The 27,088-nt window shown below is 41.6% G+C and overlaps 1 protein-coding gene and 1 long non-coding RNA gene across 10 annotated transcripts; one reads left to right on the forward strand and one right to left on the reverse strand.

Annotated features, from left to right (window-relative positions):
• On the reverse strand, positions 1-25,811 carry csf1b (colony stimulating factor 1b (macrophage)). 9 transcript variants are annotated; one of them, XM_052057560.1, is made up of 10 exons: positions 25,530-25,811; positions 23,091-23,161; positions 17,496-17,615; positions 9,856-9,918; positions 7,801-7,971; positions 7,510-7,711; positions 7,291-7,427; positions 3,011-3,054; positions 2,888-2,925; positions 1-422 (listed from the first exon to the last, which is right to left on the reverse strand). In XM_052057560.1, exons 2-9 carry the CDS (start codon positions 23,136-23,138, stop codon positions 2,889-2,891), a joined length of 822 nt encoding a protein of 273 aa, XP_051913520.1. In that variant the 5' UTR covers positions 23,139-23,161; positions 25,530-25,811; the 3' UTR covers positions 1-422; position 2,888. The 9 variants fall into 9 exon arrangements, with proteins under 9 accessions (XP_051913520.1, XP_051913521.1, XP_051913527.1 ...); XM_052057561.1 differs by having other exon boundaries at positions 2,888-2,922; positions 25,530-25,809; XM_052057567.1 differs by lacking the exon at positions 23,091-23,161 and having other exon boundaries at positions 17,496-17,609; positions 25,526-25,808.
• LOC127595789 (uncharacterized) lies at positions 4,859-5,610 on the forward strand. The gene is made up of 2 exons (XR_007961328.1): positions 4,859-4,988; positions 5,501-5,610. It is a non-coding gene; the product is annotated as an uncharacterized LOC127595789 (long non-coding RNA).
• Positions 25,812-27,088: the final 1,277 nt, after the last annotated feature.

Raw genomic sequence — 27,088 nt, forward strand, 5'->3', positions numbered from 1 at the left:
GGACTCCTCGTAAAATGTGAAGTCAAACGAGAATAACGCTGTAAAATGCTTCAGGCGTATCATGAGGTTACGACTAATGTGGTCATTTCAAATATACATTCTGGTTTGCATTTCTAATACAGCAATTGTATAGAATCAAACTAATAAATAACTTTTTGAACAACGATACAAACAATTGATTAGGCGATAAACACAGAGTCTACGTGTCGTGGAGAAATATATTTAGTGGACTGGAAATGTATTTGTAATAGGATGCATAAACATAATATACACAGAATATTTCTTCTACACAAGGTCCATCGGCATTGTTCCTCGTCAATGAAACTCATCAGCATGGCCAATGACTGGAATGAAATCCCGGACTTTGTAGCTCAAATGCAGTTCTCCGTGATGGCTCGATCTGCCCCCGCATTCTCACCACACTGCGCATACAAAGACAAACATGCACATCAGGCACAGATCACACTGATTAATCATCTAGTGCCGTCTGGTGCTTGACGATTGAATCATTTCTGGTGTCCCAAAACAACAGATGCCGGAGGTATAATTCGGCTTTAATGTGGGATGGTGAAGTGCAAACATTCCCATTATCTTCAAGTCGACAAACATTTTGGTTGTTAATCCTCCCTCCACTTTTTGTGTTGCTATTTTATGTTTAATAGGAGCAAAGAGGTGAAACTAAATGACAGTGAATTAAGAAAATTGTCTGGTGCCCATTGTTGTTGTATGCATTTGTCTTCCCTCCACAAAATCACCAAATGTCCAGAAAATAGTTCAGTTAAAGCAGTCGTTGTTGTTTTGTGTGTGTGTCAAATGATGTTTGTGTTTTGACAACCAAAAGAGTCCAGATTGATTATATCGGTTCACATCCAAGGACCACATGATAAGCCAGCGGGCTAACAGGACTGTGTGACCTTGTGGCCGTGTTCATTTGAAAATGTAAATATGTTACAAACAATATTTATCTGTTTTCTACCTTGTTCATGATCATCACTGTGAAAATGATTAACATGATCAATCTTCTTCCATTGATGAATTTCATTTATCTTTAATAATAGCTTCTACTTAAAGGTAGTTTGAGAGAAATTGCACACGTTAATCAGTGCCAAAGAAGTAGGCCCCCGGTTTCAAGAAGATTGGTGAGCCCCATCTTCTATGTTTACACAGCTAAAACAGCCTGGGGTTTAGACTGACTTGAAAGACTTCCCATGTGGAAAATTATGTCAGTCATTATTTTAGAGTCATGAATCACTGACCCCAAACTAGTCCAGTCAAAGGAAATAGAAAAAAAATCTCCTTAAACTGAAATTTCACAAGCCTGTTGAAATTGAGATGGCTTGCAGTTTACTGCTACCAAAACAGCCAACTTTGGCACAAACAAAACTAATCTCCAAAAGTTGAAATTTATTGTGAAAACCAAACTTTGCGCCGTTGCATGAAAGTCGGGGCATAACAACAAATGCTTTGGCATCATGAAACATTCAGTAGTATTTGAATGGCAACAAAGCAATGAATCGCCTACTGCTTTTGGAATCAGGGTTGGTCAGTGGTAAATTCCTGTTTGATATGAGCAAGGTTCAAAGTGAATCAATCAAAAAAGTCAGTCGAAAAATGACTAATACAAAGGAGCAATGAATCAGTTATACAGTGAAACTCCTCTACAACGAAACCTACATGGGTGAAAATACCCCCTAATGTGAATTTATTTTTCATGCATGAAAGCCATTCCCACTTTTCTGCTCCCCCTACAACAAAAAGTCCCCCTGTTCCGTTATATGAAATCTTTTTCTCTGCTGTCGCCTCGCAACGAAAACAACCCTTCTGCAAAAGTCTAATCCAACCTCAGCATGCCACAGCGTGCTTCATTCTGCTGCTCTCTACTGCTTCATTCTGAAACGGCAACAGCAACCACCATACTGGTTTACACATGCGCAGTCGTACATGAAGTATTTGTTTCAGACGCAGCACGAGCGTTACATTGCTAAAATGGCGACAAAATGGACCTTTGGACAGGATAAAAGTAATACAAATGAAAGATGGAGGAAGCAAAATAAAATATATTATGCAAGAAATTGATGTAAGTGAAAGTAAATGCTGATCGTAAATTTCTTTCCCTTTTTTTCCTTTCTACGCTGGCTATATGAAGTGTCAAATAAGTGTATGCTCATACTTATGCACAATTGGAATAAAAATCAAAAGTACACATATAAGTTTTTGGTGTGTGTTTGTGTTTACGTCTGAGATAAAATTTGCTACAGTGAAAAGTCCCCTGTTGTGAAAAATTTCTTGCTGCAAACATGATTTTGTTGTAGAGGATTTTCACTGTAGCGGTGGAAGGAAGATGGAAATGGAGCCATAAGTAGGAAGCAAAGAAGATCAAAGAGATGATTTATGGAGGTGGTGAGGAAAACCCCACAATTGAGTGGAGAAGGAAAGATGAAAGATGATTCGTCCACCCTGACAGGTTTAAGCCTAAAGACAAACAGGAAGAAAATTGAACAACATACAGAGGTGTCAGATCCAGGTGCAGAAGGTCAATACCCTCCTTTCACATGACTTTGGCTTTTGCCACGCGTCCTCCTCAACCGGAAAGTAAGGGAAATTACACGCCAAACTGTGGCAGTGTTTTTACTATCTGGACCTGTATTTGACACCTGTGGGAACATGCTCTATGCATGTATGACACACTGGAAGATGTCCCAACTATCATTCCAACAACTTCATCACAGGAATCAACCAGTTTGCCCAGTTCTCCAAGATTGACCAACTTCAAAAATGCCCCAGAAATGTCTGTGATCTCATCAATTTGACATGAAATTGTAAAACTGCCCCCCCCCCACCTTAGCAAAAGGTTTTGCATGGAAATTTAATTTCCAAGTATACTCACATTATTGTAGCTCCATCTCTGTGCCTCTTTGGTTTCTGCTTGGAATGAAATGACAACAACTTGTATCGGGATTACCAGAAGAAAGGTGTTTTAATTTAAAAAAAATATGCAATGTGGTCTTACCTAGAAATCATATAAGATCCCAATCTGTGACAGGTGTGGGTCCTCTGTTTTTCAAAGAAAGGGACATCATGAGTTGATTGCAGTAAAAATACACTGCAGAGGCCCAGCTCTCATAAAATGCAGACATACAGTCAGTGGTAAAGTTTACAAAGCCCTGTTCAAATGCCAGTTTTTTTGTGATATAAAAATAAAACAGACCAAGATGAGGCATTGAACAACTTTTTCATCAGTGATGTTACTTGCAAACTGTACAACTCATTTTGCGAGGGCAAGCAAAATTCAACATATGTGACCGTACACGCGTTCACACCCTTTTATGAGTTGGAATAACGGCAATTACATACGTTGCAGCTGGGAGCAAAAATATTTACTAGTGTCGATTCATTAGTTAAGCCATAAACATAAAACATAAACAGACAAGCACAATTTGCCCCTAACAAGGTTACTGAAGATGATCACAGGCTGGTGATGTTCAAACTATTTTGTCTTGTCTTGTAGCCTCTTGGTAAAGCAAAGTATTGCCTGGTGGGTTCCGGTTGTGGTTTGGGACGGTCACGGCCAAAGTAAATCTACTTTTAGAAGTCTCACAGATTCCACGTTCTGAACTTCACAATTTTGACATACGTTGCAGAAGAATATCAATGGGAAAAGTTAGTAAGACTTTAGCTTGATATAGGTTCTAAAGTGATCCATATGTAGGGGTTTTCATGCTGTTCTGGACTTGCTTCCAGCAAAGTGTTCATACCAAGGCGACCAGAATGTTTTCAGGGTACTGATGGTCAGAGCTCACATTTAACTGAGTCATTAGCGTTACTTGCTGTAAGTTAAAGGCAGGAACTCGTTCTTGGCCAGCAATATGCGATGAAATGCATATCATAGCTCAGCCTGGTGAAATCTGACCATGTTTGCGCACAAGACTGGAAGCACTCACTCGATGAACACTCTATGGGAACATCAGTCACACAGCCAAAGATAATAGGATCACGTAAACGCATGTAATCAGATCCATGTACGAACCTGTACGCTGAGCTTTTGGCCATAATCATATAAGCATGAATCATGTCATGTTGAGTTCACTTTTTACCTTACCATACAGAATATATCTTTGAATCTAAGCTATCATACAAAACCGTTTCATTTACTTCTGTAAATCTATCCAACCATTTTCTGGTCTGCTTATCCTCACAAGGGTCGCAGTGCATGCTGGAGCCAATCCCAGTCGGCGAGGGACACCCTCAACTGGTGGCCAACCAATCGCAGGGCACACATAGATGAACAACCAGACGGGCTCAAACTCACACCTAGGGATAATTTTGAATGTTCCATTAACCTGCCACGCATGTTTTTGGAATGTGGGAGGAAACCGGAGTACCCGGAGAAAAGCCACTCAGCAGAGGGAGAACATTCACTGTGAGGTCGACATGCTAACCAGTCGACCGCTGGGCATTCCACCCCCCATAATCAAGTGGCTACTCAGAGTGTGGGGGTTGGCCGCCAGTTGCCCATTTCTGTGACATATATTATTAGCCTTTTGAAAGTGATTAGTTTTATTCCAATATGACTACAGTACAGGGAAGGCTTGAACTGAAATCCACGTGAGTTCATGGGGAATATGGTAGAAATATGGTACATTTGACAGAACAATTACGGTATATAATGCTTTAGAACAGTGATTCCCAACCTTCACTAAAGCTAAGACACATATTTTAAATCCGAAAAATCTCACAACACACCACCAAACAAAAACGTCATGAAAAGTGGATACACATGTCTCTTATATTTTTTCTGCTGTCTAAAAAAAAAATCTTTTTTTTTGTTCTGACTTTCACTATAGGTTTTTGACGTAGGTAGATGAATCAATATACATGATTTCTTCAATTTTTTTTGACCAATTACCGGTGAGTGAAATTTCCCAAGGCACAATTTAAGAGCTCTCATGGGACCCTAATGTGCCCTGGCACACTGGTCAGGAATCGCTGTGTTGAAATATGCACTGTTAGAGCCATAAGGAAAATTTGGTTAAATTATAGATGTAGCTTTTTGAATAATTAGAATTTAATAGATGCAAGGAGTTTGGTTTATATTTGATATTTTATTTAGAACAAATTTATTAAGAACATGGAAGTATCTGGGCTCCATTGGTTGTCCTGTTTTTAGTCTGTTAAGAGGCTAGATTTATGTAAGCATCATTAGGAAAACAGTAGGGCATGGAGCAACACCTTTTTTTGACTGTAATTCGTGTTTGCTTATTCCGTACTTCATGTGAACTGATTTCGTATTTCGTTTAAGTGTATTGTAGAAGTTTTATTAATCCATTTGATAAAGCCTTAATTTGTGTTCAAGAAAATAAAGCAATTCATTTTTTGGGGGATCAACGATGGCGGCCTCGTGTATTCCTTGTCGTCGCCGTGGAAAGGAAAAGCCCGTCGAAGAAAAGCACGAGTCAAAAACCTACATGTCCTGCTGACGTAGCGACAAAAGGATACTAAGTTGCCGCTACATGTACGTTTGACATCAAGTTATGTCAAGCAAAAATACAAATAAAGTTGACACACCACAGACAAGCGTGCTGTTAACAAACCTGCAAGATTTCGATTGTCTCTGCTTTCGACATTCGACATTCAGGGCCGCTGAATGCTCTTACACGGCGCCCCGCTTAGTTTTTCAACTGTCAACCACTGTTGACCTGAAAACCAGATACTACTTTATCTTGCAACTTAAAATTTCTTTTAGTGTAGCTAATGTTAGCAATTTAAAATGGGCCAACAATAAACAGAGTAGATATGTTTTGTCATTTTATGCAGATTGTTTTATCAAGCTCTAATGTATATTGATTCATCTGTCTTGAACAGCACAGTGGAAGATCATAGCCTCATGCTGTCATCTGCATACATCACTGGGAAGCCATGTTGCCCACCCCCAAGACCCCTCCCTCAAAAAATCAGAAACACAGATACGATAAAACTGTTTCACACTGTTTCTCCACAATTCAGTACGACATAATTCTCTTCGCACATTTTTTCAACAAGTGTCTTCAAACACATACTGAACCTTGTTTCAACGTACCCCATTTACAACCTTTGCAACCCTATAACATTCACATTTCAAAGTCTAGATTTCCCACAATGAATTTTCTTTACTTTCTTTACTTTACTTATATATTTTTTAATATATTTTTGGACACTGCTTGAGAGAAAGATCAATAAGCCCAAGTAAAGGGTGAGTGCCAGACATGTGATTAATAGGTGATCGGATTTTTGTTTTGCTTGCTTTATAGTTAAGGCCAACTATTTTATCAAAACGATGACACTTATTATAAACTTGTATTCAATAAGTATAAATTATTATTGATTACAAAAAAACGAGACTAAAACCATTGAGTTTTTATTGACTGAAACTAGTGTCAAACTATCACATATAGAGATGACTAACACGTGACTAGGACTAATCTGTATTTTTGTCCAAAAGACTGAGACGAATCCTAAAATGCCTGCCAAAAACAACACCACAAGACAGAACACAGATGTAGAAGACTGATTTGTCTCTATGGAATAATAACAGCGAGTGCAAGAGTTTATCTCGCTTGACAAATTGAACAGATCTGCAGCGTACTAGCCAAGACCATAAAGTGTTTTAGAGGACTTTGTGTACATTTACTGGCAAGATCATACATTTCACCTCAATGCAGTTGTGTGCGTATTTTAACATGAACAACATCCTGAGTTATTATGTGTTGTTAGGATTCTTGTATAATGTATCTGCTTATACCTCATATAAATTGACTGCAGCTGCAGTTTTTCTTTGATTTTACAACATTCTATCCATCCATCCATTCATCCATTATCCAAGCCCCTTATCTTAAATTGTGTCGCCGGTATGCTGGAGCCTTTCCCAGACGTGTAGACTGGTTCACAGCCAATCGCAGGGCCTTTTAAACATTCCACAGCTTCTCTTACATTTTTTTATCTAATTCAAGGCATGCAAATGCATTTACACTGTGATTAAATTCAAATGATCTCGCTTTACAAAGGGTCAAAGTACGGTACCTCAGTCACTTGAGGACCACAGCTTTGCTGTAGTATAGGACGGTCACATCATCTTAAATGAGCCATCACTAAGAACAAGTTTTTCACTTGGAATGCAGTGTATAATTATTCTTCTGCATTCCTCAATGGGCCTTTGTCAGAGGGCACAACCAAGATGCCAAGGCACACGCAATCACGTTCGGGATTTTAGCGGTACAACTTATTTGGGAATTAACAAAATGGATGCACCGGTACCTTTTGTGTGATTAGACAGAAGAGAGTAAATATGAGCAGTAGTGCTCCGAAGATGGAGGTGATGATGAAGCCGAGCTTGTACAGGTCTCTCAGTGGTCTTCTCTGAGAGGCCTTCACTGACCTCGTAACATAACTGTCTGTAGAAGATTACACACAATCTGTGACCTCTGAGGCTCCAAGTAACATCAGAGAACCCCCTCAACAGATTGATGATCCCACCTGTGCAGCCTTGTGTGGGGGACACTTGAGCTTGCGCCGTGCTCGATTCAAAGAACTTTGAGTATTCATACTGGCAACTCCAGTCCACTGGTGCATCACTCATCGTTACCAGCTCCAAATAAACAGACAGCACCCTCAAAGCTCTCTGCAGTGCTTCTGCAGGGGCCCCTCTGTAAAGCACTTCAAAGCTCTCGGGCTTGTCCTGCAATGGGTTTCAAGAAACATAGGTTCTGTCAGTTTCGACATAGCCGTTTTGCGACGTATGTTTTTAATGATGTACAACACACCCACCTCAACTTCCTCGTTGATCTGAGGAACACATTTCTGCGAGTAGATGTTGAGGATGAGTGCCCTCAAAGACTGAACATAGCTGTAGTTGACTGAACCCCTGTTATATTTGAAGTGGGTGGTGAGGAGCTCCAATATCCAAGGTAAGGCAGCTTTCACGAAGCAACACTTGCTCTGCATGTGGGAAATCAGAAAGTGTGGTCAGGAAGGTGGACTATTACAATAAAGGATGGCCATAATCATTGAAGTGAGCGTAAAAACGTTCTGTCCACTGGATAAAAATTTGCATTATTATTTCTTCTTGAAGCAATCAAGACCAAATGGAGTGCGCTAGTTGGCTGCACCTCATAGATTGTTGATTAGATCGCGAATAATTTTGCACCATAGTAGAGAATAACAAAAGAACACCGTGATATCCTCGATAGGAAGTTGAGCTCTACTATTATTTTTTTGGTGCATAATTTAACACTGATATTTATTTCAGAGTAAAGTCATTCGTTACTTCCTGAATAGTAATAGTGAGTATCTTGTGTTTAACTTGTCTAACTTGTGTTTCTTTGCAAAAATGACATGTTCAAATATTCATTTTTGATTTATAGCATTTAAATTTAAGAGGTTCAGTGGAAGTAGCAGCGATACTTCACATATGTATGCCATTTTCAGCCATAAAAAGTTAATATTTTGTCTATAACTAATTTGTCAAACTTATTTTTCATGTCCATTCAATAACTTTAATAACAATTTGAAAAATAAAAAAGCTGTCCACGATGTTCATTGACCACATCACTAGGCAACTGTCACGTGGGATGTTGGGTTTGAATGCACAATGATATACACACACTCGCAGCTACACTAAATGTAATGCATCTGTAGGATTGCCAACACTGTGACTTAATACTGATATTAAGTCTGGTGAGTGAGATTCCACTTTTGATGTGAAAGATGCAGTGACGGATGTTCTTTTCACAACACAAAATACACTTTGGAGAACGTGTGGATCAGAAAGTGCAGCAGACAACGGTGTTCGTTTGCGAGCTACACACGCATAGACAATGCTGGATTTAATAAACTTTGTCATCCGACCAGTGCTGAAGTACAGAACACATCAACCGAGACTAAGAAATTATCAAGCCCTCCCAGTCAACCAAATAGTGGAACCCTCGTCCCCGGCGCCGCATGCTCATCAGTTGACGGACCTTCCAATGGGGGTGCCCGTCCGCAATCGCAAGGGGAGGCTGAGGTGGGGATAGATGATCAGGGGGCTGTAGGAGACTGGCTTGACCCAGGACACATGAAAAATAGAATGGATCTTCATGGGGCCAGGGAGCTTCAGGTGCACCTCTGCAGGACTGAGCATCTTCTGGATTTCAAAGAGTCCAAAAAAACAGGGATTCTGTTTCTTGGCACTGGACAGAAGCAGAAGATCCTTGGAGGACAACCACACTTTCTGCCGAGGTTGGTAAACAGGCAAACTGTTCCTTTCAGGCTCCAAACTTGAAACAAAAGAAATCTACTCCAGGAAAAATCCAAATTGAATCTCACCGAAAGTCCAATGGGGAACACAAAGAATCCACAGGCTGAGAACAGTCCATAAGAGGCAAACCAGAGCTCACTGCAAGTGATTGCGGCACAAACATACACTGAAGATGGCTAGGGAGCCAACTTATCCCAGCTCTACCAAGCTAATGAGCTGCAGGTGAGCCTCAGGTGTGAGATGCAGACCACCCTGGCTGAGAAGGCGGCCTGGCTGGCCCATCCCTTACAGCTGTGCCTCATTGAACCCAACATGGACGTAACCGTGTGTTGAAAATGTTGCCGCAAATAAAATGAATGAAGCCTTCCGTGGAGCTAAACTGCCTGTCTTTTCTTCATCAGAATTTGGTGCTTCATTGTGAATAATACACTATCTCATCTCGCATTAATCGTTCCAAAAAAATATTAATTGACCAATCATGTAATGTTATGATGAGTTGGTCAAGTGCCCATATGTCTTCAAATCTGTTCATGAATACTTCAAACCATTAAGAAACTGCCACATAAAATTAAAAGGTACCTTACCAGAGATTTTTGTTCGATGAATGTGTAGGTTATCGAACACCCGCTTCTCAATTGGTTATCCATCTGTACAAAGAAAATAGAGAAAGAAGCATGTTTTTTTCTCACATTTAAAGTATTCAAGCTGCGGCTTGAAAAAAAAAGCACAGCCCCACTCCTCACAATACAAAAATAGTTTGTAGAAAAAGTACCATCACCCTTGTATGATTAATTTGATTTTTAAATGACAATAGGCAACAATATTATCAATAATAACAAATAACCATTGTTCAAAAAGAGTTGTTTAATATTGACCTAAGCAGTTGACATTTGACCCCGAAAATTTATTATCTGCAAACAGCTTGGATGTGTTAATGATTTCAAAAGCATTCTATTAAAACCAGATGCCTCGAGTTCCACACACTGACGCTGAGTCACATGAATTTCCGGGTTGGCGGGGATTTATTTATTAGTCAACAACAAAGAGAAAAAACTTCTTTACATTATTTCCGTTTCTTCATTTAACTATATTATTTATCTCTTTTCTAGTGATTTAATTATTTGTTCCCCCCGCCCCCTTTTTTTAAAATTTCTGAAATTACTACTATAACGAGTGTAGCTGTCACCTGATTCACTCTGTGCGTAAAACACTGTTCTTAATACAAAGATCAGAGTGTTGCTGCTGCACTTTTAAGCGGTGTTTCAGATTCAGAGGTTTGTGGCATTTGTGGGTTTGGCTGCGTGTGCCACGACCACAAGATATGCTACTACCTACCAATGAGTCTGGTCGAATGAACCATTTATCATTTATGCAAGGTGAATGTAGGTATCCTTAAATGGCCTTAGTTTGATCATGATTGGACTTTCACAGCAAAATGTACTTACAAATTAATGTTAAAGCTTTTAGGGACAGCGGTTACTGTAGTCACTACAGTGGACAGCTTATCATTTTATCTATCTATCTATCCATCTATCTATCTATCTATCTATCTATCTATCTATCTATCTATCTATCTATCTATCTATCTATCTATCTATCTATCTATCTATCTATCTATCTATCTATCTATCTATCTATCTATCTATCTATCTATCTATCTATCTATCTATCTATCTATCTATCTATCTATCTATCTATCTATCTATCTATCTATCTATCTATATATATATTAAGATAAGATAAGATAAGATAAGATAAGATAAGATAAGATAAGATAAGATATCCTTTATTCGTCCCACAATGGGGAAATTTACAGCCTCCAGCAGCAAGAATGTATGTAGAAAGGAGAAAGAGAAAAAAAAAACAACAACCATCTTTCAATTAAATACAATATGAACACAAATGGATAAATCACAGTACTATTTAGAATTATTATTATTATTATGATTGTTATTTTTTATTCATCAGCCTGACAGCAGTCGGTAGGAACGAGCGTCGGTATCTCTCCTTCTTGCAGCGCGGGTGTAACAGTCTCTGGCTGAAGGAGCTACCAAGTGCTGTCAGGGCGGGCTGGAGGGGTGGGAGGGACTGGCCATCATAGCTTTTAGCTTAGTTAGCATCCTTCTGTTGCCCACCTCCTCCAGAGTGTCAAGGGAGCAACCCAGAACAGAACTGGCCTTCCTGACCAGTCGCTCCAGTCTCTTTCTGTCCCGTGCCGAGATGCTGCCTGACCAGCAGACAATGCCATAATGGATGGCCGAGGCCACCACCGAGTTATAGAGTTATAGTTATATATATATATATATATATATACATATATATATATATATAGCGCGGCTGGATAGCTCAGTTGGTAAGGCATCGGTTTGGCATACGGGAGACGGTGGTTCGAATCCCGCTTGGGGCAAAAATGAGCACATAACACCATCCAGTGTGGGTCCTTGGGCAAGATCCTTCCCGCTAATGCCTACCTCATACAATGATGAGAGACAATAAAACGAATGACATGCCGGCTCAGACGTCCCGCCCAAACAAGGTCTGCGTCAGGTGCTGGGGAACCAGAGCACCTTGATGAAAAATGGGCTACTGGAACAAAGCGGAGATGGGCGAGAGGCGATAACATGGCTCTGTTGGAATGCTCCTACTCAAGCAACCCTAGTCAGAGGGGTTACATGCAGAGAATGTGGGCTAAATGGTTACTTCGAAACCCACAGTCACGGTTGACCACGAAACAACTAGTAGCTCAGTGTTCCAACATCCACAAACGGCAACTGCTGTCACAACTTGAGATTGATGAGGTACAACGCAGGTTCCATGGCGAAGGGCCCCAGGCTGCCAGATCAGAGGAGGAGGTCATACAAGAGATTGGGAGGCAAGCCCCAATGAATGCAGATGATGAGATTGGGTGGCCAGCCCCAATGAATGAAATGCTGAGCGAGGCAGCAACTGACCTGAAAGCTAAGATCATGGCGAGAATGAAAGCCGGGCAACCTAGAAACCGATTACAACGGCTATGTGAAGTACCATCTGAAAGTCTCATAGAAGATCCCTACCGTAACGATCACAGAAACCAATGAGCTGATATACGCTTCAGCATCAGTGACCCTGGAGACTCTGGGCTATAAGAGCAACCATGGAAGCCATGAGATACGTTACCCACCATGGAAAAGACGGTTAGAGTCTAAGATCAAGGCGGCCCGGAAAGATGTGAGTCAATTGACGGAGGCCCAGAGAGGTACATCCAGATGACCATACCTGAAGCACTCGAAACTGCCAAACAAAGGCTCCAAGCCTTGTCCAGTCGCGTAAAGCGGTACACGAAAGAGAATGAGGCCAGACGAATAAACAGGCTGTTCGCAACACAACCTGAGAAAGTGTACGCTCAGTGGCAGGTCCTAACAACCGAGCTGACCCACCAAGACTGGAAACTGAAAGGTACTGGAATGGCATATGGGAGAAGGAGGTTGCACATAACAGCAGTGCACAATGGCTGGTGACCCTGAGAGAGGAGCACAGCAACCTCCCTGAACAGAACCCAGTTACCATAACAGTGGCAGACATACAGGAAAGAGTCTCAGATATGAAGAACTGGACAGCACAGGCCCGGACATGGTCCACACCTCCTGGCTAAAGAAACTCACAGCACTCCATGAGCGCCGAGCAGTACAAATGAACCAGATGCTGAGGGATGGGACTCACCCAGAATGGCTAACCGAAGGGCGAACGATCCTGATCATGAAGGATCATGAAGGGTGCAGTTCCATCCAACTATCGGCCAATAACCTGTCTCTCCACAACATGGAAGCTCATGTCAGGCATCATTGCGCCTAAGATAAGTGGACACATGGATCAATACATGAGCGAAGCACAGAAGGGCATTGGTAGAGATACTAGAGGAGCCAAACATCAACTCCTGGTTGACAGAACAGTCACACACGACTGCAGGTCCCGATGTACCAACCTGTGCACAGCTTGGATTGATTACAAGAAAGCCGATGACTCGATGCCACATACATGGATCACTGAATGCTTGGAGTTGTATAAGGTGAACAGGACCCTAAGAGCCTTCGTTGCGAACTCGATGAGGATGTGGAAAACCACACTTGAAGCCAATGGCAAGCCACTTACCCAAGTGTCCATCAAATGTGGCATATACCAAGGTGATGCACTCTCCCCACTGCTGTTCTGCATAGGACTGAACCCCCTAAGCCAAGTAATCACGAAGACAGGCTATGGATACCGCCTCAGAAACGGAGCTACAATCAGTCACCTCCTCTACATGGATGACATAAAGCTGTATGCTAAGAGCGAAAGGGACATAGATTCCCTGATCCACACAACCAGGATCTACAGCAGCGACATCGGGATGTCATTCGGGCTTGGGAAATGTAGTCGGATGGTGACTCAGAGAGGAAAGGTAGTCCGCACTGAAGGGGTCTCACTCCCAGAAGGAACAATAGCAGACATTGAGGACAGCTACAAGTACCTTGGTATACCACAAGCCAATGGCAACCTCGAACTGGCAACAAGGAAAGCGGCTACGGCCAAATACCTCCAGCGAGTGAGGCAAGTCCTAAGAAGCCAGCTCAATGGCAAGAATAAGACCCGGGCAATACACAGCAATGCCCTGCCAGTGATCAGATACCCTGCAGGAATAATAAGGTGGCCAAAGGAAGAGATTCAGACCAGGGACGTTAAGACCCGAAAGCTCCTAACCATGCATGGAGGGTTCCATCCCAAATCCAGCACCCTGAGACTGTACGCAAGCCGAAAGGAAGGAGGGCGGGGACTAGTGAGTGTGAGAGCCACTGTCCAGGATGAAACATCCAAGCTCCATGAATACATCAAGGAGAAGGCTCCAACGGATGACGTACTCAGAGAATGTCTCAGACAATGGGGAACAGAAGATGAGGCGCTGGAAGAGGGACCATCATGGGAGGACAAGCCCCTACACGGGATGTACCACCGGACCATAACTGAAGTGGCTGATCTCAAGAAGTCCTATCAGTGGCTGGAGAGGGCTGGCCTGAAGGACAGCACAGAGGCACTCATCCTGGCTGCTCAGGAACAGGCCTTGAGCACCAGAGCCATCAAGGCCCAGATATACCACACCAGACAAGACCCAAGGTGTAGGTTGTGCAAAGAGGCACCTGAGACGATCCAACACATAACTGCAGGGTGTAAGATGCTGGCAGGGAAAGCCCACACGGAACGCCATAACCAGGTGGCTGGCATAGTCTACCGAAACATCTGTGCGGAGTATGGACTGGAAAGCCCAAGGTCAAAATGGGAAACACCTCCGAAGGTGGTGGAGAATGACAGAGAGAAGATCCTGTGGGACTTCCAGATCCAGACTGACAAGATGGTAATGGCGAACCAACCAGATATCATGATCATAGATAAAGGGCAGAGGAAAGCCGTTGTAGTGGATGTAGCGGTCCCAAGTGATGGAAACATCAGGAAGAAGGAACATGAGAAACTCGAGAAATACCAAGGGCTCAGAGAGGAGCTGGAGAGAGCCTGGAAGGTAAAGGTGACAGTCGTGCCTGTGGTGGTCGGAGCACTCGGGGCAGTGACCCCCAAACTAGATGAGTGGTTGCAACAGATCCCTGGAACAACATCGGACATCTCAGTCCAGAAATGTGCAGTGCTGGGAACAGCAAGGATACTGCGCAGAAATCTCAAGCTTCCTGGCCTCTGGTAGAGGACCCGAGCTGAATGAGGGACGGACACCACCCGAGGGGTGAGATGAGGATTTTTATATATATATATATATATATATATATATATATAGAGAGAGAGAGAGAGAGAGAGAGAGAGAGAGAGAGAGAGAGAGAGAGAGAGAGAGAGAGAGAGAGAGAGAGAGAGAGAGAGAGAGAGAGAGACGTTTCCAGTATCTTTCAGTTTCCAGTCTTGGTGGGTGTTGTTAGGACCCTGCCACTGAGCGTACACTTTCGCAGGTTGTGTTGCGAACAGCCTGTTTATTCGTCTGGCCTCATTTTCTTTCTTGTACCGCTTTAGGCGGCTGGATAAGGCTTGGAGCCTTTGTTTGGCAGTTTCGAGTGCTTCAGGTATGGTCATCTGGATGTACCTCTCGGGTATCGGCCTTTTCATCACACCTCTCCTCCATCAATTGACTCACATCTTTCCGAGCCGCCTTGATCTTAGCCTCCAGCAGTCTTTTCCATGGTGGGTAACGTATCTGATGGCTTCCATGGTTGCTCTTATAGCCAAGAGTCTCTAGGATCACTGATGCTGAAGCGTATATCAGCTCATTGGTTTCCGTGATCATTATGGTAGGTATCGCCCTCAGTGCTGCATTCACACTTTCCATGAGACTTTCATGTGGTACTTCACATAGCCGTTGCAATCGGTTTCTAGGTTGCCCAGCTTTCATTTTCGCCATGATCTTAGCTTTCAGGTCAGTTGCTGCCTCGCTCAGTATTTCCTTCATTGGGGCTGGCCTCCCAATCTCATCATCTGCAGTCATTGGGGCTTGCCTCACAATCTCTGGTTTGACCTCCTCCTCTGATCTGGCAGCCTGTGGCCCTTCACCATGGAACCTGCGTTGTACATCATCAATCTCAAGTTGTGACAGCAGTTGCCGTTTGTGGATGTTGGAACACTGAGCTACTAGTTGTTTCGTGGTCAACCGTGACTGTAGGTTTCGAAGTAACCATTTAGCCCACATTCTCTGCATGTAACCCCTCTGACTAGGGTTGCTTGAGTAGTAGCATTCCAACAGGGCCATGTTATCACATCTCGCCCATCTCCGCTTTGTTCCAGTAGCCCATTTTTCATCAAGGTGCTCTGGTTCCCCAGCACCTGACGCAGACCTTGTTTGGCCGGGCGACGTCTGAGCCGGCATGTCATTCATTTTATTGTCTCTCATCATTGTATGAGGTAGGCATTAGCGTGAAGGATCTTGCCCAAGGACCCACACTGGATGGTGTTATGTGCTCATTTTTTGCCCCAAGCGGGATTCGAACCACGTCTCCCAAACCGATGACTTACCAACTGAGCTGTGCCAAATGTAAATATTTACTGAAATAACAATTTCAATATTCAATTTTACATACACATTTTTCACTTGGAGCAGTTGTTCACACATAATCTCTCACACAATATTACTGTCCATCAACAGCAGTGAAAAAAATATTTTGTCACACAACAGCTGCATTAACAGCTTTTTTAATGAAATCAAAACAGAGCAATATAACATTATAAAGTGCACATTTAGGGTAAACTAGTACTCAGCATATAGTGGATTTAAACCATGGTTGCATACTTCATTTTTCTCAAGTTTGCTTTGAACACAGCAGTCTGTTTCTGTATGTTTGTTGGAGAATAACGAGACACCAGTGCTCGTTATGTGCAGCTGTATTCAAAACTGCCGGCCGTACAAACAAGCGCAAGCACTTCCCCTGTGCTGCCGACCATTCTGAAAGAGGGGAGTTTCACTCCCCCTAACACAGTCGGGCAATGTTGATTGTGTTGGTCCTTCTTGCGCGGAAGTCTCTCTACGGTTTTGTGTAGACCTCATTTTGGATGACTACACTTGGTTCGATGACAACACTGGAGACGTTTTATTTTTGCTAGGTCGCTACCACTACAGCGCGCTGTCACTGTCAGATGAACACAGAGAAGTTCAGAACACTGTAACCTTCCACACAAAATAGTTCCAAACAAGTCAGTGGCATACATTGTGTACCCGTATGATATATATAGAGAGGGAACAGGTAACTTTGGTCTTGTCAGTGGAGCAATCTGGCAACTTTTTAAAAGTAAACTTTCCATTCATAAACTCTTTAAGTATCTGTTTTCGGTGTCTTGCGCTGCCATGGCTGGCAAAACAGACATGGGCGTGGACTTCTGCAGCGCGCTTGTTGCTTTGTTTCTGGTGTATTTGTAGAGCACCGTAACATCCGCGAGTGACGCGTGCCGCGTTAATCTCACGAGAAAAAATTTAATCCAGTTAAAATTAATTTAAATTAATGCCAACAAAAACGCGCATTACTGACAGCGCTAATATATATATATATATATATATATATATATATATATATATATATATATATATAGTTTATATATACACACACACGTGTAGTGTACTGACGCTGATTCTTCAAAATTTTGCACAAGCCCAAGAAGACCCCCTGTGCTTTGGGCCCTGGTGCCCTATTGCAAAATTTCCCTTGACTTTAAAACCTCTGAAAACACCTACCAGATGTTTGAGTGTAAGCAGGTGGTCCTTAGTAATGGAGTGTCTACAGGGTCCAGGGACCTCAGCCATGGACAGTGGGAAGCTCAGGAACATAAGCACACACAAACACTTTACCTGCAACTGACAAAAGCCCATTTTAAAGTCACCATCTGTCAGCACATTTTCAAACATTGCATATTGCAAACTGCTATGCACTTGTGTGGGAATGTATGAAAGCACTTCAACAGGAAGTATGACAAAAATTAAAATAGCCACTTGAAATAGGAAATGTGACATTTTATGTGTGACATTGTGGTTCCCATGATTCAAGTAGTCCAGCTCGCAGGAACATTGAGAGCAGCTGAAATTATGCTTAACGCTTCATCAGTCTTAATGAAAAAAATCACTCAAATAGTGACAATTTTTTAAAGATAATTTGTGCGGAATTCGAAAGGTATCGGAATGCCAATAAAAACAAGCCTGGCAGCAATGAGCAGCATGCAGATGTGATTATAATTAGACAATGCAAGTAGATGGAAGGCGTGGAAAAAATATTAGTCTCACTCAAAGCCAGAAAGGGAAAAGAGAAAAGGCAACTGTGAATTATTTGCTGTAAGATAGTGATAGCCTGATATGATTGCTCAGGGCTATCAGGCAAGTGGTCACAAACTGGAGAGAAGAAATCGGCGATGTTGTACACTGTGAAGCCCGTGAGTAGAACATTAAAGAGAAAAACTAGTTCTAAGATAATTCATGAAAACATTCAGAGACTGTGAGCTATCAATCTGCGGTCGGGTCACGCAGGCAGCAGCTTCAGCAGGGAAAGCCAGATTACCCTCTCCCAGCCACGATTCTCAACTCTTCTGGAAGGATGCCGAGGCATTCCCAGGCCAACCGAGAGACATAGTCTCTCCAATGTGCCCTTGGTCGTCCCCGGGCCCTCCTGCCATGTACTGAACACCTCACCATGGGGGCATCCAGGAGGCAGATGCCCGAACCACCTCAGCTGAATCCTATCATGGTGGAGGAGCCACAGCTTGACTTTGAGTCTTTCTGGAATGATCGAACTTCTCGCCCTATCTCTGAGGGATAGCTCGGACACACTGTAAACTAAACTAATTTCATCCGCTTGTATAAGACAAGACAAGACAAGACAAGACAAGACAAGACAAGACAAGACAAGACAAGACAAGACAAGACAAGACAAGACAAGACAAGACAAGACAAGACAAGACAAGACAAGACAAGACAAGATAAGATAAGATATCCTTTATTTGTCCCACACTGGGGAAATTTACAGCCTCCAGCAGCAAGAATGTAGGTAGACAGAAGAAAAAGAAAGAATCCGAGATTGTGTTGTTTCGGTCAAGACCCACATCTCGTGACCATGCAGCACGTGGCCCTTCTTTGCTACAAGCGGGTGGAAATATTCTTCCAAGAATCAGACTGCCAGCAAAGTCCCATGAAAAAATTGGAAAACACCGTATGAAATACAATGATGCACAAGTGAAATAAAAACAGTGTGACTTCTTCACTTCTTTATCAAAAGCATTTAGATTTCTCTGTGTAATTTATCGCTTCTACTGTATATCATTTGTTTGCTTGTGCCAGAAGTTGTTGACTGGGGAGACTTTGATTTATTAATGAACATGCATGTACTCCGTTTGGATGTTTGCGTTGAATTATGCCTTACTGAATACACGGAGCGATTCTATTTGTATTTTGGCAAAAGTTTGCTGCTGTGTTGGATGGAGTTCATTTTCATTTTAGCAGAATTACTGATAATGAGCAAATCAATCAGCGGTTTACCTGGATTCAAATCTGACAATAAACTCCAAATAAAACATGCCTACACAAAAGATTTTAACCCGGTTGGAAAATCTGACATTCCCATGAAGTGTACGGCACTTCACTGATCACATCTTTTTGAAACCTTATCACCTGCTGCTGATGTGTGGAAGGTCCTAGAAACAGACTTCCAACTACAAGAGTTATGCCGACACCACACAACATGAATGTATCCTGATTTTGAGCCAGCAGATGTGTCGCAGACAAACGTAGTGTCCCGTAGCCGATTTTGAGTTGTCTTGACCTGTCATGGGCCTTGTAGTGAGACATACTCAACAATTGGTCGTGAGGCATCTGGGATGCTTCACAGCTGCGATGACGAAATTCTGTCTCGTCAGAATTTTTGGTCTTGCCGCATTAATGTGACTGGACCTAAGTCATCCTTCGATTGGATTATCGGCACTGGCCAAAAGGAAGATAGTGCCCTCGTACTAATGACGAGAGGCTGGACGTGGCGCACACCACGTGGTATACTGTACAGTCTTTAAAGAGTGATCCAAACAAAAGTGGAAACACTGGAAAGTATACTAACTGCAAAACTGCTAACTGATTAGCAACCGTAGTGTCATTCAACAAATTCATTACATCAATTTCCTTTTGGAGAACAGACAGTCCTGACTGCTCGCTACCCACCATCTTAGGTGCTGGTCCATTTTTTGGGGGTGGATGGCTGGGGGTTGGGGCTTTTTCTGAACAAAGAAAGAACACACTTAATGCGTCAGTTGACATGACTGACAGCTGTTAGTGGCATGTATGTCATTGCAATTTTAAATGAGACGTTTTCATGGGCGGCCTGGTGGTCGACTGGTAAGCGCGTCGGCCTCACAGTGCAGAGGTGCAGGGTACGGGTACTCCGGTTTCCTCCCACATTCCAAAAACTTGCGTGGCAGGTTGATAGAAGACACCAAATTGTCCCTGGGTATGAGTACGAGCGCAACTGGTTGTATGTGTGCCCAGCGATTGGCTGGTCACCGATTCAGGGTGTCCCCCGCCTACTGCTCGAAGACGGCTGGGATAGGCTCCAGCACGTCCCGCGACCCTTGTTGGCTGAAACTGTGGAAGGCACTGATGGTCTAGTTTAACGGCTCATGTTTTAAGTGAGCAAGTGGAAATCAATGGGAAAGAATTGTTCCTCCTGGCCAGAGCAAAAAATAATTGACTTGTCTTAGGAACCAGCCAATTGTTGTTTGCATCAGATATGCCTTTTATGGTCGATAATCTCAAGGCCACTGAGTTGTGTGCATGTTGTTTGTTTGTTTCCATATTAGCCTCGAAATCATGTATTGTTTGTTTGTTCATCGGAACATGATTTGGTGGGGGTGTCACTGTCTACCTTCTCCCTCTCCTTTCTCTGTTTGATTTATTGCTATTCCTGTTATCCTAAGGAGCTCTCATAGAGAAATTATTATGTGTGTGAATTACTGTAAAAAATGTCCTGTAGGTTGTATCTTTTACGACTTGGGAAGTTGAATCTGTTTGTGTCTATGATCTGGCAGCCCAGATGAGGAGAGAGCATTGCTGTGACAGTGGTTTCCGAGCACTAACCCGTGATGAGGATCACAGAAGAATTAGTCTGAGAGACCTTGTTTGCAAAGGTGAGCTTTTCAATGTTGTACCTGTGCTTCTTTTGTGGACAAAAAGTACAGCGCAACACAGACATTGAACTTTGTGCTTATGTGCTTGCATTGCAACAAACCACCGGCGAAGATTCACCCCATGCCAAGTGTCACTTGAACATCAAGTATGTTTTTCGGTGTATTAGAATCAGTGAACCTCCCAAATTATTAGAAAGATCACCACAATAGTTTGGATTTTTTTGGACAGGAAGCATGATCATGCACGTTATGATCATAAAATTCAAAATATTGGGGCTGTTTATTCTAATAATTTGCAGTGGGTGGTGGACGTTGACATAAGTAGAGATGTTCACATCAACTTTGAAGATTGATCGCAGTTTTATGACATCAAGTGGCATGAAAATAGTGCACATTAAGTGTGCTGAGTAGGTTTGGCCGGATCCTACGTCTGTTGCTAGCTGAATAAGACTGTGTCCAACCTCTCAAAACGCAATCAACTTTATTACTGTGTCGGCCCCGATACTCCTCAGAGCTTTTGAGATTGCTCATTGCCTGACGTCTGAAGTGAAATAGTTCTAAAAGTAGTTAAACATGTGACTACGTGGTCACGACATCTCTTTTTTGTTGTTGTCGTCCTTTGAACCTAACTACATTACCGGGAAGCGGGATTGAAATGCCGTCTCTTCTAAGCCGCAACAACTGGTGTTCTCACATTGTTTGAGTCAGTACGTGTGATATAAAATGTATTTTTGATTATTTGTATTTGTTTGTTTCATGAACCTTGTGAGGATAAAGCGGATCAGAAAATGGATGGATGGATGGATGGAATAATAATAATAATAATAATAATAATAATAATAATAATAATAATAATAATAATAATAATAATAATAATAATAATAATAATAAAAAAATAATAATAATTCAACTCAATTGATACATTTTATTCATACGCTTACTTTATGTAAAATATTTTGCACATCAAATTACCTTTATTTCCAGATGCTGACAAATTAATTGTCTATCTATGAGTGGATATGTGGTAATTCTATTCTGAGAATTGGACAGAAAAGCATGCAGACAGAAAATGACTGTTTGCATGCCATCAATAACGCCATTGTGCTCATGTGTTTGAAGAGAATTTGGTAAACTGAATTACGTGGGAGTTCATGGAAAGGAAGTTGTGTTTGTATAATTCCCAGTGAAACATGTCGTGAGATAACGAGTCAAAATTCTGAGCATATGAGGAGGCCTTTGTCAAATTTATACTCCAAAATGTTTCCTGGACGACTTTATATTGGAAGTCTATAAGTACTTTTGCTGAATGACTCGAAAAATAATTGGATCGTTTTGAAAAAAAAAACAAAACAAAACAAAAAAAAACAACTTGAGGAAATGTTTTGTCCAAAGCAGCCCAGATAATTTGGTCAAATTTACCCAAGTGGTGGATCGGTCAATTTTTGGTCCAATTTGCGTTATTTTTCACCCATCCGGTTATTCAACAGACCTTTGTGAAATTGTATTTATTCTCAAATTATTGGATAGGATTTCTGCTTTTTCCGTGTTCTTAATTTATATGTATTGTATCTGCCTTTACAAAGATCATATAGAATAAACATATTGTTCAGCGAGGTATGTGCCATGGGAATGAATTGTAGTATCCTATCGATGTAACCATCAATACATCACATAAAGTGAGAATAACCTTGGAGGGTTCATGAGCAGGGGAAGCGGTTTACAGAAAAATGATGGAGGGATATGCTCCCGATGGGCTGCATGCAGCATAGAGATGTCATCCGTGATTTTGCATTGTGTAGTAGTTGATAAGCAGTAAGTGTTTTGCCTGCGTGAGCAATGAGATGCGCTACCCTGCCATCAGACTTGGTTTTTGACATGCATTATGGTTTCATTGAATGCTTGATTATCAACTTTGACATAACTCATACCATATATTTTGTTTCAGCGCTACAGGGTTTTATCATATTGTGCATGTTATACAGTGTAACGCTGTGGCTGGTGACTTTTTTTTTTGTCATCAAGCTCGACCATATATGCTTCTGCACGGGACTACACTATGCTTACAAAGCATGATACTGTGAACAAGAGGCCTATGTACCTTTGCAGTAAAAACAAAAGTTGAGAGTTATACAGTAGCATCTTTCAAAGGACCCAGTGATGCTTTAGAGCTCACCATCCTTCCAGTATCCGAGAAGCTTATCCTCACGAGGGTCGCGGGCATGCTGCAGTCTATCCGACCCTGAACTGGTGTCCAGGCAATCGCAGGACACTCATAGAAAAATAACTATTTACACTCACAATCACACCTTGGGACAATTTAAGGTGTCATGAATCTACCATGCATGTTTTCGGAATGAGGGAGTACCTGGATAATACCCATGCAGCCACACTGTAAGGCCAAAGCTCGGATTTGAACCCTAGACCATTGTACCGTGAGGTGGGCGTGCTAACCAGTAAACCATCTTGCGTGCCATCCACATTTACAACTAGTACCTCACATTATTATAGCCATGTTCAGCGTGCTCCAAGTTTGTTTTCCAGGATATCTCAAGCCAAGCATTCTTTAAAGTTAACTTGAATGAGTCTAAATTTTCAAAGATGAACATTTCTCCAGGACCACCCCTGCTCTTGTTGACAGAATTCCATTTAGGTCAGCACAGGCTTCACACAGAGATCACCAAGGTGATACCCACAGGCAAGTATACCTGTTTCCAACTTTGTTAATTTATTGTTCATCATGACTGTATGAAATCAGCAACACGATCAGTTTTATTCACACAAATGAATAGCATTCAAGAGGAACTATCACATCGTATTTAAAGTCATCTGAGCAAGTTTGTTCTTTTAGAAGTGTGTATAAAATTGATTGTCCTTCACATTACTCAACACCCAAGAAGTAGCTCTTACAAAGGTCACGTAATGTACCAGGAAAACCGCTACAGGCAACAATAAAACCTAAGTCATATTTTCATTAATTTAACAAAACAGAATTGCTTGGGTTCTGTTTGCTTATCACATCACACGATTGTGTGGCCACTTTCTGCAAGATAGAATCAAAATGGCATACAACAGCTGCAGCGTCCTCGGCAGGAGTCAAATATATACTGTAAAGGCAAGAACACAAAGTTAAATACATACCTAGGAAGCAAAACATCTTCAGCGTCTTCTACTTCACATTCCCGACTGCGGGAGTGACATTACATATGTACAGTGTCCCGTTTTCTTTGTGTTGACGTCTCATGTGTCTATAGGCTATATACTATATTAACAGCAACGGAAGAAGAAGAGAGAATTGCCCAAAAATCTTAAGGTTTTTGCTGTCCACAGAGTGTTACCTAGCTTCAATAAACTAAAAAACAAACAAAACATAGAGCCATGCATAGTACGCATTCAAGCATAAAGTAAAAGTCCCAAAAGATTGTGAGAGCAGGTACCAAATTGAATCATGATAAAAATGCACTTGATGAATGTTGAGGACAGCATTTAATGTCAAGTCAAAAAAGACTTTTATTTATACCTCATCTAAAAATGTAACCGTGTGAAATGAAATCTAGAAACATTCTTTAATGTAATTTTATTATAAAAAAAACAAGTAGCCTATTTAAATTGAGTGAAATCAACAAAAGACTAGAGACAGAAAAGAAATGATAAGTCAAAAGGATAATTTTACTTTAAAAAAATGTATCGAGAAACAGCCACTTGATGAAATAAAATTGTGTAAATACAACAAAAAGGTTATTTCAATGTAGAGTGCGGTTCAAAGGGGCTAAATACAATTAAAGGCAAATCATTGTGTACATTCTTCTAACTTGCAAAGAATTGCAGTAAGAGTACACCTCCATCTTCTCATTCTTCTCATATTCTCATATCTATTTTGACATGGAAGGGATACCTTAAATTACAATGAAATATTGCAAGCGAGGAGTTGATTTGACATGCCCCTCACTGGAAACTTGCCAGTGAGTGATGTTTAATAGTGCATGACCTCAACATAAAAGGGACCGTGGATGACTTTGGTGTTGTAAATCAACGTCATCGGCTCAGAAAATGTGAAGTGGAAAAAAAATGGTTTCCTCATACTGGATTATGGCTGCTACCAAAGCATTTTGGCAAGTGTAACTGTGAAATGGGCGGCAGATGGACTTTATTTCACTCGAGTTTATGAGAAAAATACGGTGATAAGCAGATGTGCCTCACACACAGTCGAGGCTCAAATGTTTTCTGTCACACGAGCAGCACATTTGATTCTGCCTTCTCCACAATAAGATCCAAATGGGTGGCAGACAAGCACAGAACTGAAATGATTTCAAGACAGAAATGATTTGAAGCCTGGCCAACATCTGAGATGCATGAAATTGGTTCTCATGCCACCTAGGGCCAGTGACAAGTTATATTTTCTTTTCGTTTTGTGTGTATTGTTAAGGACAAACCACATTTAGGAATGACAATAACGCAATCAAATACAATTCATAATTTAACTTGCATGCTGCAAGTGCAGGAGCGGATGACACGCAGTGTAGGATGTCTGCAACAAAGGTGCAAGTACAGGTAATCAAAGCACATGCAAGAGGTGGCAAATGAATTTCAACAGAAGCGAGAAGTTCTCACCTACCTTAGCCTTGCTCTGAATCAGGGTTTGCACAAGGATGGTCATCTGGTATGTGTTTGACAATGGGAAACAAATCCTCTTTCACACACATTGAAGCAAAGCGATTCTTCTCTTACATTCAGTTTCACTCCACAGGTAGGACTCTTGTGCTGGGCAAGCTTTGCGCCTTGTCGTGTGGCGTACTTGTAACGCGTTGGCTGACGTGCTCCTCTTGCAGAGTCCAAACTGAGACTAACTGTGTCAGCAGACAGACAGCCCTTATACAGACCTCCCACCTCTTGTCAAGCAGACAAGATCTATCTGAGCCCGTGCACATTTAAAGATGACTTTTGGTTGTTGTTGTTTTGTGTGTGCTGTACATGGACTTTTAAAGTTCATTCTATCCTCTGTATAAAATATTGTATTGGGCTTATACACAGATCCCTATCAAAGTTCTCATACCCATATTAACATCTCAGCTCCAGAACTAATTTGGAGCCAAGAAAAAGTGATGCCTGCTTTGAGCCAAAACCTTGCAGGGCAAGATTAAAGTTACTGCAACCAGACTACCAGGACGCAACAATGGAGGCTTACTGTCACATTATTTTGTACAAAATGCATTGTGCTAATCTTGGGCCGTTTGCGTTGCTGCCATGCACGCATCTGGAATAGTCACACCATGTGACGTGTAGTTTTCTTTCTTGACATTATCATTTTATTAAATTCCAAACACTCATTCAAAACACAAAGGATCAATGAGAACATGCCCGCGTTGTCAAAGATGTCAGAAGTACAGCACCAAAGCAGAAAAAGTACAGAGCAAGCATTATTGAAAACAATTCTATTCAAAGTTCTTGATCATTTTTTAGAAATGGCGCATGGCAACAGTTGTGTTGAATATGAGTGACTGGACATGGAGCAGGGGTGCCCGCACTTTTTCAGCATGCGAGCTAATGATAAAATCACTAAGTCAAAATTTCTCAGAGGATAAGTGAGAGTCTACTTTTTTCTTTTCTGTTTTTTAAAATGTATTTCACTGCCATTGACAGTCACCGATAGCAATAGCATAAAAGACAAAGGGCTGCCAATGACTGAGTTAATGCCATGAGAGCCACTGACACTCCCATTGCAAGCTATTGGTAGCTCATGAGCTACCTAATGGGCACCGCTGATGTTGAGTATTCCGAGTAGGCTGTAGGAAAAGTGAAAACGTATTTACCAAGGTGAGCCTCATCATCCAGGTGCTACATTAAATGAACGTATTTAGGGGTTTTTATGGGACCAGTTTCATGAAGAGCTGCATTTCTTGTCACAGTTATAACGTTAGTAAGTTATCTCACTTTCTGATATTAACTACTGCCAGCAATTAATTGAAATGCACAGTGAACAATGTAGTCCAGTGGTTTCACTGTGAAGACAGAGGCATGTTTAAAGATCATGTCACCAATCTCCAAAATTGATAAAAAGACGAATATGATGTGTCGTTTTCTGAACGGCAGAGCAACGTTTGTTTTGTTTTCTGGTAACCATTGTTGACGTTTTTGTTTGGACTAAGAAATGGTTTTAGTACACTCCGCACTCCC

Source organism: Hippocampus zosterae, chromosome 2 (genome assembly GCF_025434085.1).
Source record: "Hippocampus zosterae strain Florida chromosome 2, ASM2543408v3, whole genome shotgun sequence".
Lineage (NCBI taxonomy): Eukaryota > Metazoa > Chordata > Actinopteri > Syngnathiformes > Syngnathidae > Hippocampus > Hippocampus zosterae.